Here is a 17,638-nt window from a genome sequence, read left to right as displayed (position 1 = left end):
GGATATGCCGGTAATGGTGCTACAAGCTCAAGGCTACTATGAAGGAGTAGCACAAATTTGTATGCCAAGGCAAAGAGTGGATCATGGCAAGAGTAGTTGTAGAGCATCCTATAACAAATTCCCAACCAAGGAAGGGACACCTATAGTGATGTGGCATTATGATGTTTGGGGGAGGTGGGAGTAGTGTAGGATCAATCAATGGTGTTGTAGAGTGACAACCAGAGTTGCATGGCCATTGTTAACATTCATGGTGGATGAAGAGATTGGTAATATTATTAGCCCAACAAGTTCTCATAGTTTCTCTACCTTCTTATTATTAGCCCAACAACTACTCCTAGTTTCTCTACCTTCTCTTAGATCCTCATTGTGAGTGAACCTCAATATATGCAAACACATGGAAAAAAAGGCTCGATTGTTTAAGCGAGGCAGGGTGAAGTAGCAGTAGCCTCAAAGTGAAGAGGTCTCAAGGAGATATCAAGTGCGCATTGAAAGGGGAAGGTCCTGGGTTCGATCCAAAGTTGTGTGACTTGTCGACGAGCGAACGGTATCAACAACTCGATAGATTTTTATGATCTTCACTTCATGTTCATGACTAAGAGCATATGTGGTGGGCAAAATGGTGAAATCAAAAAGCTTAGAGGGTGTGCAATGTGGTGACTCGTTAGAACTTAGAAGTAAGCCAATGAAGATATAGCCTTAAGGACCACAAAAAAGATAAGAAAAAAGAAAAAAGGAAGTAAGCCACGTCAAAACGAGGACGCCCAATAGATATTAATCCAATCACGAGTGTGTTGACTAGTAGGTAGAGAGAGGAGAGAGAAGGGGCGGCTTCTGCAGAAGAAGACGGCTAGTTTTAGGGTTTTTGTATATATATATAGAGAGAGACAGAGAGAGAGAGAGAGAGAGAGACGGGGAAGGTTCCATTTCCATTTCCTTTTCCTGCCAGCCCTCCCCCTGAACAGCTCGTGTGGGGTTTGCCTGCTCAGCTGTAAGGTTTTCTTTACAGTTACTGCTTTAGGGTTTCTGTGCGCTCTCCCCTCATAGCCATGGCCTCCGAGAAACCTCAAAGCAGCAGCAAGGTGTGGGCTGCCTCCAAGCCCTTCGTCAATGGCGGCCTCTCTGGTATGCTCGCCACATGTGTTATCCAGCCCGTCGACATCGTCAAGGTACTCTCTCTCTATCTCTCTTGCGTGTGACTGTAGAAGATTAATTTGTGCAGAGGTTTATCCCCATAGCGCCAGATCCACATCTCAGATTCGCAACAACTGCCCTCAGCTTGGGTCTGAATCAATTCTAGTTGCCTGATTTGCTTTCATTTTTGGCTTAAGAATCCAAGTGTACCTAAGCCCGATGACGTCTTCTGAGTCAAGGCAAGCAAATCTTTGACCTACCTTAGGCAAGGTTCTCACTTTAAGCATGCGAATTTGATTAGAGAGTTGAATTATGTCCAGATAAATACCTGGGCTCGAACCCCTTTTGGCAGACCAGGGTATTCTGGCACATATGTTTTTGGGGTATCCACGGCGATTTCAACTTGTGATGAATTACCATATAGCTCACAATGTCCGCTACATGTCCCACACACATGCTTTTTTGACAAAGCAATTTTTGTTTCTAGGATCTCCGACAAAGCTCTTCTTTCATGGTCTTACGATTTTGGGCAATGCAGTGTGTATGCAGCTCAAGGGGTTTGCATTTATGTATAATTGCAATTCAAGTGTATTTGCTGTGGTATGTTTGAGATCTCCCTTTGTATGATTTTAATTACTCAATAGAAGTCTCTTTTCTGAAAAAAGAGAGTGTATTTGCTGTGGTTAAGAAGTATCATATACATGTGTTTGCACATACAGACACATGTCTGTATGTGCACACATATGTATATACACCTGTTTTTATTTATATACACCCACACCTAGAAACACACATGTATTTGCATATGTATACATACATGTATTTCTTTATCTACACTGTACTACACTGTACACACCCATGTGTGACATCTGTTTGTGTATTTTCTTGCACACATGTATGAATCAGTATGATGGTTTAAGCATATGTCCCATGGCTTACAATTGCAAATGTATAAGATGGTTTCAAATCTTAATCGCATGCAGTTTTTCTTTTGCAAAGAGGTATTTGTAACGTTGTATGCTTAAAAGGAAACGTCCTTACTTATTAAGTATTTGCATGCATCACAAAGAACCCATTACATGATTTTTGCAATGAATGTTGCTATATAAGTATTTGCTTGTATCACAGGGAACCCATTGCTTGATTTTTGTAATAAAAGCATTGCCCCTTTTAATGGAAGTAGTTCTACAGTTATTGTAAGCACATTCTACCCAAGGAGCCATATCTTGTAGTTCATCATACTTCTCTTTTTTCTGAGCTAAATGGGGAGTGCAGTTGGGTTATGAATTGACCACGTGTATGATGATGTGCAGGTGCGCATACAGTTGGGACAGGGCTCAGCTGTGGCTGTTGCGAAAGGCATGCTTCAGAATGAGGGAGTCGGTTCGTTTTATAAGGTTTGATACAAACCATTTCTTAGCAATGCCTTGTAGTTGGGGTACTCACTTGAAATTATGCTCCTGGTTTTCCAGGTAAATTTCTGTCATGTACTGATATGTTCTAGATAGCCAAGTTTAGAATTCAGTTTGGCTTTGTCATTGTTCATGGCTCAGTAGACCCTTATCTTTTATGATAAATGCCTACAGATAAGCATGTTGTTTTATTCTAAGCCAACAGGAGGGCTTGCTTTATTGCTGGACAATGTATCTTGCTGCTGTCCCGACCATTTAAAGCTGGCTTATGGTTTTGCTGTCACAAAGCTGCAAAGGGCCAGCCAGATCTTAGCAGGATCATTAGGTCCCAGAGCTCATGCTCTTGTTTTTCCTGTTTCCTTCTGTACTAGCCGGGAGTGTGAATGATTGCTATGCTTCTGCCTTGGGCAGCTTCATGACATGTTCACTTTTAAATCGCTGTTTCTTCCTTTTCCCTGAATGGCCATGTCTTACGTTCTCTTTGTTGTTGATATATATGTATGCCAAATTTTCCTTTATTGAAAGTAGGTTGCAGCTGCATGGGTCTCAGTTCTATATAACGCTGTGTGCTAGTTGAGTATAGCGTGTTGAACGTAGTATGTGGGGCAACTTGCATTTCCCTTTGTCTCTATCTCACTCATGCCACACTAAGTTTGTGTCTACCTCTTGTCTCAATGTTCATTCTGTGTTTGAGATGCTAAGGTGCTCCATTGTGATCTTGAGTGCAGGTCCAAGTAAATTGGTGTTTGAATAATTTACCCTTAGGAATTTGCATAATTCTGTCCCCCATGGCTTTTTGAAATCAGTATTCTCTGTAAGGGGGGAGGTTGTAGTTTTCGACAGAATGATGGGTGGTTCTCAAATCAGTCTTTCATGGAATGATGTTGCATGTAAGTGGTCATGGAAGGAGGGTGGAAATAGAAAACATCTGAATTGAGCTTGAAATTGGGGGCTCAAGCCTCAAAGGGGTGATGCCAGGGAAATAACTGGTGAAGTGGGAGCGTTACTGCTTTGTGCCAATCTGATGTCATCAACCTTGCTTCTGATAGGTGATTTTGCTATTTGACTTTTATTAAGTAATATAAAATCATACAATGGGAGATCTCACACCGAAAGGTAGGGAACTCTCCCCCAATCGGGGGCACTACACTGCCATAAAAGCCCCGTAGGAGTGGAGGAGAAGAATATACCATGGTTCCATTCTCACACCGAAAGGCAGGCAGATCTCAACCAATCGCGGGCACTATGCTGCCATAAAAGCCCTGTACGAGTGGAGGAGAAGAAAATAACATGGTTCTACTCTCTTAAAAATCTGCTGCGTTTTGTTTCTGCAGCTCTAGATGATCCCTGTAAACGGGCCCAGGTGGCCAAAAGAGTTCACTTCATATATTGCAGATACACTGGGTGTCATAAACCGAAGGCCTCTGAGCATCTGGTCTTCAAGATATGCCACGTTGTGATACTAGCAATAATTTACCAGGTGGTGTCAGTACGTAGTGGAGGTGGTGTATATTGTAATTGAGGGATATCCTGAAGCAAACATCTCTGAGCTATGCCCCTATGGACAGGAATAACAGGATCTGCAGCACTGCCCTCAAAAAGAAGCTGTGGGCCAGACTGAGTCAACCATGTAATAGCACCCCAAGTAATATAGATAGGATCACTCCTCAATCTGCCCAAGAGCTGGGCTATAGATACCCAAATCCTCTGTGCTCCTTTGCACTCCTATAAGCGATGATACTCTCTCTGATGGAGCTGGGCATCTAGGACAAGAGGGATCCACGCCAAAAATAGGTATCCATTGGTTGGTGGGCAACCCTCGGTGTAGAAACAGCAAGAAGAAGTAGGAAATCTGGCTCCTCCTGTATGAGTGCTAGAGTCTCTGCCAGAATTTCCTCTGGATGGGGGCCTAAGAGTGGGAACTCTTTGGGTCTGTGCAAGCTCGAGATTTTACTATTTTCACTTCCATGTTGGGCTGTTCACACTCAAAGAGTGTGATTTGTAATGATTGCATGGAGAATAGAAAGGCAGATAGAATCAATAGAACTTTCAAGTCACAGAATACATCTGACCAAAATGAAAAACTTTTTGAAATGATTGTACTGAATCTGCTTTTGCTCGATATTGATGAGTGTACCTCAATGTGCATGGCTGCAAGCTTATAGTAAGAATTAGACTTTGATTTTGGGTTTTTTGGTGAGGTTCTGATTGTGCACTTTCTTTATGCTAGGGCCTGTCAGCAGGTTTGCTGAGGCAAGCCACATACACGACAGCACGTCTTGGATCCTTCAGGTTTAGTTTAACAAGCATTTTAGTAGTTGTGGTTTTGTAAGAATCAAAGCTGCATTCTTATGTGGCAAATGTTGTGCTTTGTTTGTGTAGGATATTGACAAACAAAGCCACACAAGCCAATGGAGGAAAGCCACTTCCATTATATCAAAAGGCCTTATGTGGCTTGACAGCAGGAGCAATTGGTGCTTGTTTTGGAAATCCAGCCGATCTTGCACTGATAAGAATGCAAGCTGATAACACCTTGCCAGCTGCTCAACGCCGAAACTATGCGAATGTCTTTCATGCCCTCTACAGGATAACTGCTGATGAGGGTGTTCTTGCACTGTGGAAAGGGGCAGGGCCTACAGTTGTTCGTGCCATGGCACTCAATATGGGCATGCTTGCCTCCTATGATCAGAGCGTGGAGTTCTTTAGGGATACTTTGAACTTCTCTGAGGCCCCAACACTTGTTGGTAATTCCTGTTTTCCGACACGTTTTAACTTACAATTTGGTTTCATTGAAAGCCTTAGCCATGAGACACACAGGCCAAGTCAAGGAGATGCTCTTGCTCTATGTAGTGGCTACTAAGGGCTCCTAGCATAGTACCTTTCAATCTTTTAATCACATGATTCGGATTCATTGAAAGGCTAACCTATTACACAATCAGGCCAAGGAGATGCCTTTAATGAGAGTACCCAGTATGATACCAGTCTGACTTGCTGTAATGATGACTGATATCACAAATCTAGTAATGGGTTTATCTGATCACTGGTGCTGGGTTTTACATTTTTTCCTTAATAGAATACATAAGTATATACAAAAGGACACATTACATATCAGCAGATGCTGTCATCCACAATAGAGAGCTATCATCCTTACCGTCAAACCCTAATGTCTCGCCATACACTTACTCAGTCCAATTATATACAAAACTCTCTTTACAAACCCTTAAAGGATTCCCAGTTATTTATAGAAAAGCCCAGAGCTCTCAGTTGAAACGGAGGGAACACATTTCTGCATACTCTGCCATTCAAAGTGAGCACAAATGCAACTCTGCCCACTTGGATTTCTGAATGGCTTCAACATGGCAACCGTGAAAGAGGGAACTGGATGGCAGAACCTGGGTAAAAAAGGCCACTGCTTCACCTATATTTTCTTACCTTGCTAATCTTACGTGAGACCTCAGACAATACCTCAGTGGTCTGTGAACCTGTCCATAAGCACCTCAAAACTAGAGTTATGGAAACAATTCATTTGTATAAGTAGATCATTCATTCATGGGTTTTATATTTTTCAAATCTTTTGCAGGAGCAAGTGCCGTATCGGGTTTCTTTGCTTCGGCTTGCAGCCTGCCCTTTGACTATGTGAAAACACAGATTCAGAAGATGCAGCCTGATGCGGAAGGCAAGTACCCTTTCAATGGGCCTCTTGATTGTGTGGTCAAGACTGTCAAAGCACATGGGCCTTTGAAACTCTACACCGGCTTTGGTGTTTACTGTGTCCGTATTGCTCCACATGTCATGGTAATTTGTGCAATGCTCCTTGTTATTTCAATGGCTTTGAGTTTACACATGTGTGCACACACGCGCACATGTACACATGCTTTGCTTACATAAGAGAGAGAGAGAGAGAGAGAGAGAGAGAGAGAGAGAGAGAGCTTCTCACATTGACTGTGCGCTATGTATGTTCTATGCAGATGACATGGATCTTCTTGAACCAGATCCAGAAATTTGAGAAGTCAGTTGGCTTGTAGATTGGAGTGCTGTAGTCAGGGCTCCTTTGACTTGTACCAGGATTGAAGCACGTAGATTAATTAGTGTCATTGCAATTCCCATTTTTGAAAGCTATCACTGTCTCACTTCACTTATATTGTTGAACACAAGCTTACTTTGGGGTTTATAGCTTTTTGCTATTTGGATGCCCTTGGATGTTTTTGACGGCTCATTCTTTCACCTCCGACAGGACATTTAGTGATTTGGAGGCATGTTAAGGAATGCCACGGAACACGCAAAGCTGACAAGCCCAGAATGCTTGAGTAATGAGGCTAGAATAAGCAGTAGTGCCTTCATATGGAGGCTTTAATAATAAACACCTGTATTTTCTTTACCTCGCTAATCTTACAGGAATAATTCTGCTACGTAAATTTATGTTTTTTGAAGTTTCAGCAAGTACAAGTTTTGACCAACTTAACCTTGAGCTGACTTGATTTCTTTTTCTATTTCTGGTGTTTTTTTCTATTTTCTGTATTGTATTCTCTATGTTTATAATTTCATCCACCCAGTAGCACAATCCCCTGCCCCCATGTTGTGTAATTTACACTTCCCAAGTGGGCTTCTGTCATGTGGCACCATTAGTGTTAAATACCTTAGAAGATTTTAATAGTTTACAAGAGTTTGTATTGTAAGCCATGGGCTGGGTTATAGTATGATACGGCACGTGATGCCGATCCATCTTTGAAAGAAGCGTGGATGTGTATCATTTGGCAGTGTGACAATCTCAGCTCCAGCTTGTGCATTACTTTTCTGGTACACTGATGATTGGATCAGATGGCTCATGAGAAGCTTAAATGTTGCAGCCTTCTTCATATATTGGATTGCGAGAGAGAGAGAGAGAGAGAGAGAGAGAGAGAGAGAGAGAGAGAGAGATTTATTTATGCTTGCAAAAAGCCAAAATGTCTGGATGGATTAGATAGTACTCTGTATGCTCTGTGTTGGAGATGCATTGAGCAGCCCTGACTAATGCTATTGCAACAAAGAAGGGGAAAATTACACGACCTAAAACTCAGTGCGTGCAGGTGCTTGGGAGTTTTGATCATTTGTTCCTTTGCGAAGGCTGCAAGCTCACTTTGTGTCGAAGGAATGGGGACATAGAACAGTCTTTCACCATGTTAAAAGGAATGGGGTTATAGAGCCAACAAAGACTGATTCTCAGGACCTACAAGGTGAATCCAGTGGTATGGGACTTTGGCTTTGGCTCTACCTCTTCTTGATTCTATGATGGGATACATGGTTTTTTGACAAGCACTGTTTGTCTGTGTGAGTGGTCTCAATGCTGATGGGAGCATACTTTCTATGAGTGTAATTCTTGGCATTTTAATAACCCCTCCTCTCTCAACAGAGAAAGTGGTTCCTATTTATAGGTTCATTCTTGATGGAGTATCCAATTGATTCCATGTCATATTGGGGATAGAGAAAAACAAAGTTCTATTAATATTCTCGGAAGGTCAAAATGACTTATGAGACCCCAATACAAGAATAGATTAATAGAAGACCATGAAAGTCTTGGGTCAAATCTAACCAAACAAAAAACTACTAACTAAAGAAGGCGCCCAATGCTCATTACTACAAGACAACTTTTGTGGGAGTACAAGATTGCTGGTCATTGGATGCTGGTGGTGAGACTATGTGGTTAGCTAGACATATGAGGTGGATGGTTTTGGGTTTTGAAAATTGTGGGTGAGGGCATCACAAAAGGCAACCTGTTTGCATTCTTTATGTGCCAAGGTGCCTTATTGCTTTAGTTGTATTGGGATAAGCTCATATGCAATTCATATCTTGGTTCCCTTTAGCTTCTGATGTCCAGCTGGTTGACTTTGGTAATGTATGTGACGATTGTGTGATTGCCAAACACTGCTTCCAACTCAGCTATTACAGGTTATCCTTACTCTAAAACTATTTTCTGACTGCTTACTGATGTCCACCTGGTTGGCTTTGGTAACACATGTGAGCATTGCTTGATTGCCCACTGCTTCCAACTTTTTTACTATAGACTATTTCCACTATAACTTTGAGTTACTTAGGACAACCCCGTAAGTCTTCCATCCTTTTGGTAGCCCTTTTGAGGGCAATAGCCTCCCTTCATTTGGTTTCCTCTATTTAGGTGGCAACCATCCTTCATTAGTCATCAACTATCTCATGTTAGTTTTCCTTTTTATCTCCTCTTAATTCTCAAATATCTGGCTCAACTTGTTTTCAAAGTTGTAATGTGAGCACATGAATTTGGCTTTTTAGTGATCTAATCTAATGCATTGGGCAGAATGTCATCTCATTGAACATAGTGGCACCCACTAATTTGAGCTTCTTTGGCACCCTAATTTGAAAAACTTGGAGAGTGTTTTTTTGAGCTAACCTACGGCCATGAAACCTCCTTGGACATAAGATCTACCTTGAATCATGTGTTGTGTTGTTCCATGACTCTCTCTCAAATCACTACTTTTAGCTGGAAATAATTGTTTGTCGATCTCTTCTCCAACTTCTCGATTCATATCTGGGATTGGGTATTCTTCTCGTCAAAAGAGAGCTAGGAGCAAACTTCTCACATGGAACACATATCCATTAACAAAATTCCACATCAGAGTTAATAGGCAAGAAAGTATTATTGCTCATCAAAATTACCATTTTGATCCTAAAATTTGTTTTATAAATTTCACATTGGTCCCCAAAAACTAATGGCTTTCTAAATTATAGTAGAACTTTGTAAGAAAGCATAAGAAATGGACAATAAAAGACACATGATAAAGCATCTTAAATTGGCATTACAATACTCTAAATTTGTCATTTTAGTTTGAGTCTTGACAATGCGAAGGCCATGCACACCAAATGGACAATCTACTTGAAACAAAAACATGACAATCACTCCTCTAAACACAATTCTCTTAATCATTTCAGGAGTCTGCTATTATGGGTGCTTTGCAAATGGGAGAATTGTGGCATGTTTTGGACTCATACCTTGAGCATGTGAAGCCACATTTCTCTCTAAAGAGGTCTTCAATGCGTACCTCATTGTTATAGTTTTAGATATTCAAATCACAATTGGATGGCTCCCATTTTTACCATGCTACACATTTAGAGTGAATAGAGATTTTTTTTTTGGTTGTGCTTGACTAATGTTACGGCCTAAATACCGAACCCTCGATCCTATCCATATTTGCAATGAAGACTGCTTTAGAGAGAAATGCGTCTTCATATGCTCAAGGTGTGAGTCTAAAACGGGCCACAATTTGCGCACTTACAAAGCACCTATAGCATACTCCTAAAATGATTTAGAGTATTGTGTTTAGAGGAGTGATTATCATGTTTTTATTTCTAGTAGATTGTTAATTTGGTGTGCGGCATTTGTATTGTAAAGACTCAAACTAAGATGACAAATTGAGAGTATTGTAATGCCTATTTAAGATGCTTTATTATGTGTCTTTTATTATCTATTTCTTTTGCTTCCTTGCAAACTTCTATTACAATTCAGGCTACCATTAGTTTTTGGGAGCCAATGTGAGAATTATAACAAATTTCAGGGTCAAAATGGTAATGTTGAAGAGTAATATGAGCAAATTAGAAATAGTAGAAATACGAGCATCAATACAAGAATTTTAGTCAAATTTAAGGCTAATTTGGTAGTTTGGTAGGGTCAAAATGGAAATTTTGAAAATACTAAGGGTTGAATTGGGAATTTTTAAAATAGTAAGGACAAATTTGAAATTTGTGAAAATACTAGGATCAAATTGAAAATTTCAGCATAATTGGTAAATTTTTCTACTTCTTTATTGCGTAAAGGCCAATACTTCTCTTTTTGTGGTGGTATGATTCATCTCAAGATTATTGAGGTTCCTCTTGGCAAAATAAGCGGGGTAGTCCAATTTGTATTCCCATGTGCCAATACACATCCAATTGTAAAATTTAAAGCATCTATGTGTATGTGAAAGATTAAGTCCCAATTAGGTGCACTAGCGAATGCATTATTAAGTTCATCATATGTCTTTTGATATTCTTTTGTTTGATCAAAGACCATTAATAGTCTCGATATAATAATGATCTTGCAATTTTAGCATAGAATATAATGAACCTTTGATAACACCCAATCTGGCCCGTAAATCTTTGTACACCCTTGTAATTTATTGTAATTACAAGATCAGTTTGACTTTACTATCGTGAGTGAAAATACATATTTGGACTTGATGTGTCCCAAGATTATCTCAAGATCTTTATACCAAGTAATTATGCAATCTCAAAAATTATTACAAGAGCATGTTTCAACTTCAATTATTAACCTTACAAAATAAAGAATAAGACAAAAGCATGTCTTGAAGCTCACCAAAAACAATTCCACAAAGTTGTGTTAACAAGAAAGGTTTTTTAAATACGGCAAAAGAGCCAAAATGGAATTTACAAGGTGAGAGAACACACCACCCACCTATAGCTGCATCATCCTGTATGTGTGTGTGTGTGTGAGAGAGAGAGAGAGAGAGAGAGAGAGAGAGAGAGATACAAAATGAAGGCAAAGGTAAAAATTCTTAAAAAGAAAAACCAAGCTTTGCTTTCTTAGCATTGGGTTCTGGGAAATCAAGGAAGGGAAAGGTTCCACATCTTGGGCACTTTGGATTGCTTTTCGAAGGCATGACAAACATCAAGCAGGTGCACAAGCAATAGTAACCATGGAGTTAATGGGACCTTTTCCACATGTTGACTTCTTGAGAGCTTCCCCATCTAGCAAATTCTCATCGTTAATGCTAAGCAAATTGAAATCACTTCTTAGCACATAATTTTCTTTCTTAGAGTTTCTCCTTTCCCCTTCCTTGGTGTCAAAATCATGAGATTTGGACATGCTCAAAAACCATGACACAAGGGGCTTGGGTTTTCCTGTATGCTCAAGTTTACTGCTTGGGAGTTTAGGCATGGTTTACTTTGAATTTTTGGACTTGGGAATTTTTTGGAGAGGTAGAAAGTGCAAAATGAGATGTGAACTCATCGTGGGCTTTCAAAGTCATTCCATCTAACCACAGGGCTATAAACTCCATCATGGAGAAAGGGAAAAACCAAAGCTAATTATTTTTAGTTTTTTGATTTTCCCGGAGGCCTTGCCAGTTGGCCGTCAAAACTGTGCCTGTCCCCTTAGCACACCGTTAGGCGGAAATCCGTCGAAGCAAGCCCTTATTAGGGCATGGGGAAGGATGCAAGGGCTAACCAAAATACGTGGCATGGGCCATCTTGTTTTGAGGTGAGCTTCAAGGCCCTTTTTTGCTTTCTTTAACTTTTTTTGATCGACACCCTTAGATGCGGGGGAGTTATTGTGATCTTTTTATCATTCAATAATAACCATACATAATTTAATCAGGTAGTAGTAGTAAGGAAATATTATAATAGCAATACTATAGCAATTTAGAATTATTAATAAAGTAAAATACAATATAGTAATAATAATTTAGGACTCTATTAAAAACCAAATATTTGCTTCAAATATTTGGTTTTTAATATATACTAATAGAATAGAATATAACATAATTAATAATAATATTACTAAATAAATAAAACTATATATATTATACATATAATTATATAGATATATAACTCTCTCTCTCTCTCTCTCTCTCTCTCTCTCTCTCTCTCTCTCTCTCACACACACACACACACACACACACACACGCACACACGCACACACGCACACACATGGCTTGGAGCTTTAAAGAAATGGGTAATTATAATATTAGGTGCCCATAATGATAGCACTAGGGTATGGACAATGATGTTCCTAGGCCATATTTACTAAAGGGAAAATTATCAATTTAACCCTAAATTGTGTTGAAATTCCCAATTTGACCCTAGTATTTTTTAAATTTCCCAATTTGGCCTCTTTATTTTTAAAATTCCCAATTTAACCCTTAGTATTTTCATTGGAGATTTCACCTAAAACTTCTTTCACTTTGCTGAATACTTCCTCACATTTTTCATTCCACTGAAGTGGGTCCTTCTTTGCTACTTGTTGTAGAGGATATAAAAGTTGAGAAATAAGAGGAATGAATCTCAACGTATACTTCACCTTCTGAATGAAAGTGTGCAATTGCTTCGTTGATGTAGGAGAGGGAAGCACAGTTAAGGCCTTTACCTTATCAAGATTAGGAGAGGGAAGCACAATTAAGGCCTTTACCTTATCAAGATTAGGTTCAATACCATTTTGAGAAACAACATGGCCTAGAAGTTTGGCTCTTGGTTGACCAAGAAAGCATTTTTTGGATTCAACTACCCACCCCTTGCATCAAGTTGGCAAAATACCTGTTACAACTTGACACAATGCTCCTCTCTTGAACTAAAAAAACAAATGTCATCCAAAAAGGCTTTCACAAATTTGTCACTCAAGAAAGGGTGCACTTCATTAGCTCTCTGTTGATACCAAGAAGGTGCATTAGTGAGACCAAAGGGCATCACCTTATAAAAAAAGAATCCCCATGGCATGATGAAAGTGGTCTTATTTTGATCTTCAGGTGCAATAGTTATCTAGAAATATCCCCAATAGCCATCACATATGCTATATCTCTCATGTCCTACATCAAGAAAAGGCAATGGATAATGATTTCTCTTTGTGGTAGCATTTAAGGGCTTGTAATCAATACAAACCCTCCATTGACCATCCTTTTTGGGGCTGATCACCACCGGATTTATCCGCCCGCTTTAAAAAGCATAGTCACTTCTTATCGAAGTACTTGCAATTGCTCTTCTCCCATCCATCGGAGCTTTTGAAACACTACTTGCAATTGCTCTTCTCCCATCCGTCGGAGCTTTTGAAACACTAGTTTGGTTCCTTCTTTTAGCTCTATCTTCAAAGGATCACCCTTGAATCCACTAATTTTTTCATATGAAGTGATGAATAAGTTAGGAAACTTTTTGATCATAGAAAGATACCTCTGTCGCTCGGAAAGCACCAGGCTAGGACACAACATCTTCTCAAGTAAAGCATCCTTGGTTGGTTGAAACACCTTAGGTTGCATAAGGTTCTTCATACTTTCAAACTTGCCATCTTCATTAGATTCTCGAGTCTTTTGTACTTGCAAAAGCAAGAGACTCATCTTTTGTTAGCAAAAAAGCTATCTTCAATTCTTCCTCGGTTAAGGTCCTCTTCTTCATAGATTTATGCATGAAAAACTTCTTCGGGTAGATCAATTGGTATTTGCACATTTTGCCAATTCTCAGGTAGCTTCAGTAAGATGAACCACTCGAACTTCATTCTCCAAGATAATATAACTTCTCTAGCAAACCCTAAACAAACTATCCTTCGTACCCATGGTGCCAAAGCCAAAGACAGGATCATTCTCCAATGGTAAAAGCATACACTTTCAACTTCTTTCAAAGCCTCACGGTCAACCTGATATGCCTCTTGCTTTGCAATGATATCGCCCACCACGGCCTAGATTTCAATAGAGTTTACTCGCATATCTGGCTGCATAACGACCCCTGCTACTTCGATGTCACCTTCATTTATAGCCATCAATGCTGTTCGACGCCTTCCTCTTCCCTCATACACCTTCCTTTTTCGTCTACCTTGCATGTTGGCCCATGTGGCATTTCATACTATTTCGGTGGATGAGCATGGCATCTCATACTATCTCGGTGCATGCTCATGAAGTCGCCATCTCCTTGCCATACTTTGTTTCGGTCAGCTATGACATCAATTTGCCCACGTACATCGCCATTCTTACTCTCTTCATAGCCTAAGGCTTTAAGTCTTAGTATTATTTCAATTGGATTTTGGGCCTTTAGCCCTCATTCCCACCATAGAGCACAAACTTGAAGATGCCAAATGTACCTCTCCTAAATAAAGCTTATAGTGCCATATACCTCATCCCATTCAATAAGATTGACTAGAATAAGCTCATCCATCATCTCACGTATGTCACACTTCCCTTGTCAATCCAACATCCATCAAAGCCTCCATTGCCATTGCTTGAGTTGTGTCCACGGCCACAAGTAAAAAAGAGATTGCAATTTTGTCATCACTTCCCATGGCAACAAGACTAAAAACACTAAAAGATACAAACAAGCATGCTAGATATGTACAAATCAGAATGTCAATACAAGAATTTAACTCACACACCATCCTCTACCCTACATCTATTTTAAACTAAACTACACAAAGATAGAAAACAACACATTCGAGGTAGCAAAAGCCTGAAGTGACCGCTCCAGCCCCTCCTGTACATGCCTTTGGGGTTTCCAGAAAACTCTTGACATCGGCATTAATGTCCAACATCCGGATGAGATACGTCTTCTTGCTGGTGGCTTCTTGCTGGCCGTCGATGGTGTTGCCACTTCAGTGTGGGTGGGATGGAGAGGTCAGGTTCTTGTGGTTGCACATACTTCGGGGTTGTAACTTTGTGTCGATGTTGTAGTCTTTATATCGGGCTTGTAACTTTGTGGATCATACTGGCGGTGGATGTATCGGTGCCTTGAAGTTGTGAGCGGGTATGGTGCTTCGTGTGGATGTTGCTAGTGGTTTACTCCTCCACGACTTTGGTATTGGGTTAACTAGCTCCCCTCGCTTTCTTCTATGTTTCCTTTATGGGTATCTCCTCTTGTTGCTTCTCTTTCTTCTTCTTTCTAGAGAAGAATTTAGAAGAATCGTTATCTATTTTCTTCTTCTCTTTCTTCTTCTTTCTAGAGAAGAATTTAGAAGAATCGTTATCTATTTTCTTCCTTTCTTTGCTCAACCTCTTTACGAAAGCCGTGGCCTCTTTTGGTGGTTTATTTTTAGAGACTTTGCTTAAAGGCTTAGATTTTACATTTTTAGTTTTTGTCACTTCCAAGTCTTCTTTTGTCTCATAAATAGACTGTTTTTTTGGTAGACTTCTGCATACCTTTCTTTGGGCTTCTACATACCTTTATTTAGGCTTGTAGATTTCACATTGTGATCAATTCCTCCTCCTCCTCCTCCTCTAGTTCCTCTTCAGGCTTAGCCCATTATTTGGGAAAGACTTTTTGATGCGCTTTTTGGGCTTTTTGATTTTGGGCTCCCTACTAGGCACTTCTTCTTCAACTTTCTTATGTATACATTCCATGGCTTCTCCTCCACACACCATGGCTCTCCATTCATCCACATTTTCTTATGTCTACATTCCATGTCAGCTCCTCTAGTTTCTTGAGAAATACCAAGAAGAACCATGATTTGGTTACAGCGAGGGGGACCAAACGAGACAAGCTGAATGATCAAATTAGGGTGAAAGATGGCTTTGGGATTGGTTAAAGGGCTAGGGGTAGGACTAGGATGTTAGAATAAATTGTTAGGGTTAGGGTTAAAACTCTTACTGCTCAGAGGGCTGAAGTTTCCTGATAATTCAACCTCTGTTGTCCATGGGATGCCATAGCCTTGAAGCTAGAAAGGACTTTGTATCTGGCAAGGAGGCAATCTGCAGAGTAGATCCATTCAATGTAGGAAGCGAGCATCGAGGGCGTGAACAGAGAAGGCCAACTTCATTCAACAAAAAAAGGAGAGGTCCCTATTGAAAGTGACATGTGGAGGCTATAATTAGACCAACTTAAAATTGTATAAAGGTATGGATTGCAGCTCATTAGATCTACCATAAATCCCTCTCTTTGAGAAGCATAGTCCCTCAACAAGCTATTCCTCTCTTCCTTTATGTCTCTCTTTCACATTAACCCCAAACCCTCTATCTCTCGTCCTCTCATCCTTCCAACATGTCTAGCTCGAGTAGCACTGTGCCGAACATTAAAGAAGCCATCTCCACAACCTTGTCTAAGCAACGGGTGCAGATGAAAGACAAGAGCCAGAATGGACGTAAAGTGTTGGGAGTGCATGCAGTAGAGTCTAGAAGCACAAAAGCTATGGAACAAACTCAATGAAGATGGGCCATTTGAAGATGGAGACATATATTAATGGAATATGAAATTGAGTATTGCAATAGGGAGTTGGCATGCATATGGCTACATAAGTGACAACGAAGAATCCGTTCTTCTTTGGAACAAACTTAATGAAGATGGAGACGTATATCAATAGAATATGAAATTGAGTACTGCAATAGAGAGTTGGGGTGCATATGGCTACATAAGCGACAATGAAGAATCCGTTCTTCGAACAGGAGCTTGGAAAGAAAGTGCAAGAAAAAAACACCTAGTTTAGAAGTGGTAATAGATCATTTAGTGTTGCCATGAATTGAATAAAAGAGAATAATCATGGTAGCTAGATGTAAATGTGTGGACTTTTTGTTTTGGTTAGAGATCTCTCATTTGTATGGACTTTTTCGTACTTAATAAATGCGTGTTTTTTTTGTAAACTTAGAGTTGCCGTAAGATACTTAATTGTGTACATGAAGTTATTTCAGTAGGCAAGTTTGGTATTGTTTGTTTTTTTCCCTTAATAGTTCTCCGCTCCTTAAAGTTAACACACAGATTTATTTAATCTGTGTTTGAGAGAGAGTGAGAGAGAGAGGATAAAGGGAGAAGAAGAGAGGAGGGAGAAGAAGAAAATGCATGGTTAGAGAGTGAGAGAAGGTGAGAGAGAGATATATATATAGAGAGAATGAGAGAGAGAGAGAGAGAGAGAGAGAGAGAGAGAGAGAGAGAGAGAGAGAGAGAGAGAGAGAGAGAGAGAGAGAGAGAGAGAGAGAGAGAGAGAGAGGAGTTGGTTGCGGTGGGTTGGAGGGGAGATGAGGTGGCGAGCTGGGCTGGGTTGAGGGGGGAATAGGGAGGAGGAGTAGGGAGAAGAGAGAGAAGACATGGGCATAGAGAGAGATTGTAAAAAAAAGCCCGCTTGGAGAAGCTCGCTCTGTGCCCATCCCCCCTTGTAAGGAACTCATCCATAATCTTCCTCGTTTATATGCTTGAACTCTAACTATTGGTGTAAGTAGGCCACTCGTGCCTCATTACGCACTTGGTAAAGCATAGCAAACGTATCCCAAGTATGTTTTATAATTTTAGATGAGCGAATATGAGGAAAAATGCTCCTTTTCACTGAAAGTGTCACTAATGCATGTGCCTATGCATCCCTGCCATCCCACCTAGCTTGTTCTATTATGGGAGGTGTAGAGGCAGATGCCACAATTACA

General features: G+C 40.2%; 1 protein-coding gene across 2 annotated transcripts; it reads left to right on the top strand.

The window, feature by feature from the left end:
- Positions 1 to 778: 778 nt before the first annotated feature.
- Positions 779 to 6,983, top strand: LOC147626888 (mitochondrial dicarboxylate/tricarboxylate transporter DTC-like). Of its 2 annotated transcripts, none has more exons than XM_086815432.1 (6): positions 779 to 1,166; positions 2,445 to 2,528; positions 4,774 to 4,835; positions 4,926 to 5,287; positions 6,124 to 6,338; positions 6,512 to 6,983. In XM_086815432.1, exons 1-6 carry the CDS (start codon positions 1,047 to 1,049, stop codon positions 6,566 to 6,568), a joined length of 900 nt encoding a protein of 299 aa, XP_086671558.1. In that variant the 5' UTR covers positions 779 to 1,046; the 3' UTR covers positions 6,569 to 6,983. The 2 variants fall into 2 exon arrangements, with proteins under 2 accessions (XP_086671558.1, XP_086671557.1); XM_086815431.1 differs by having other exon boundaries at positions 900 to 1,731.
- Positions 6,984 to 17,638: the final 10,655 nt, after the last annotated feature.

This window comes from Cibotium barometz, chromosome 21 (genome assembly GCF_041138505.1).
Source record: "Cibotium barometz isolate CiBa-2024 chromosome 21, ASM4113850v1, whole genome shotgun sequence".
NCBI lineage: Eukaryota > Viridiplantae > Streptophyta > Polypodiopsida > Cyatheales > Cibotiaceae > Cibotium > Cibotium barometz.
Note: the sequence above shows the minus strand (reverse complement) of the source record. Positions and strands in the feature narration are given on the sequence as shown.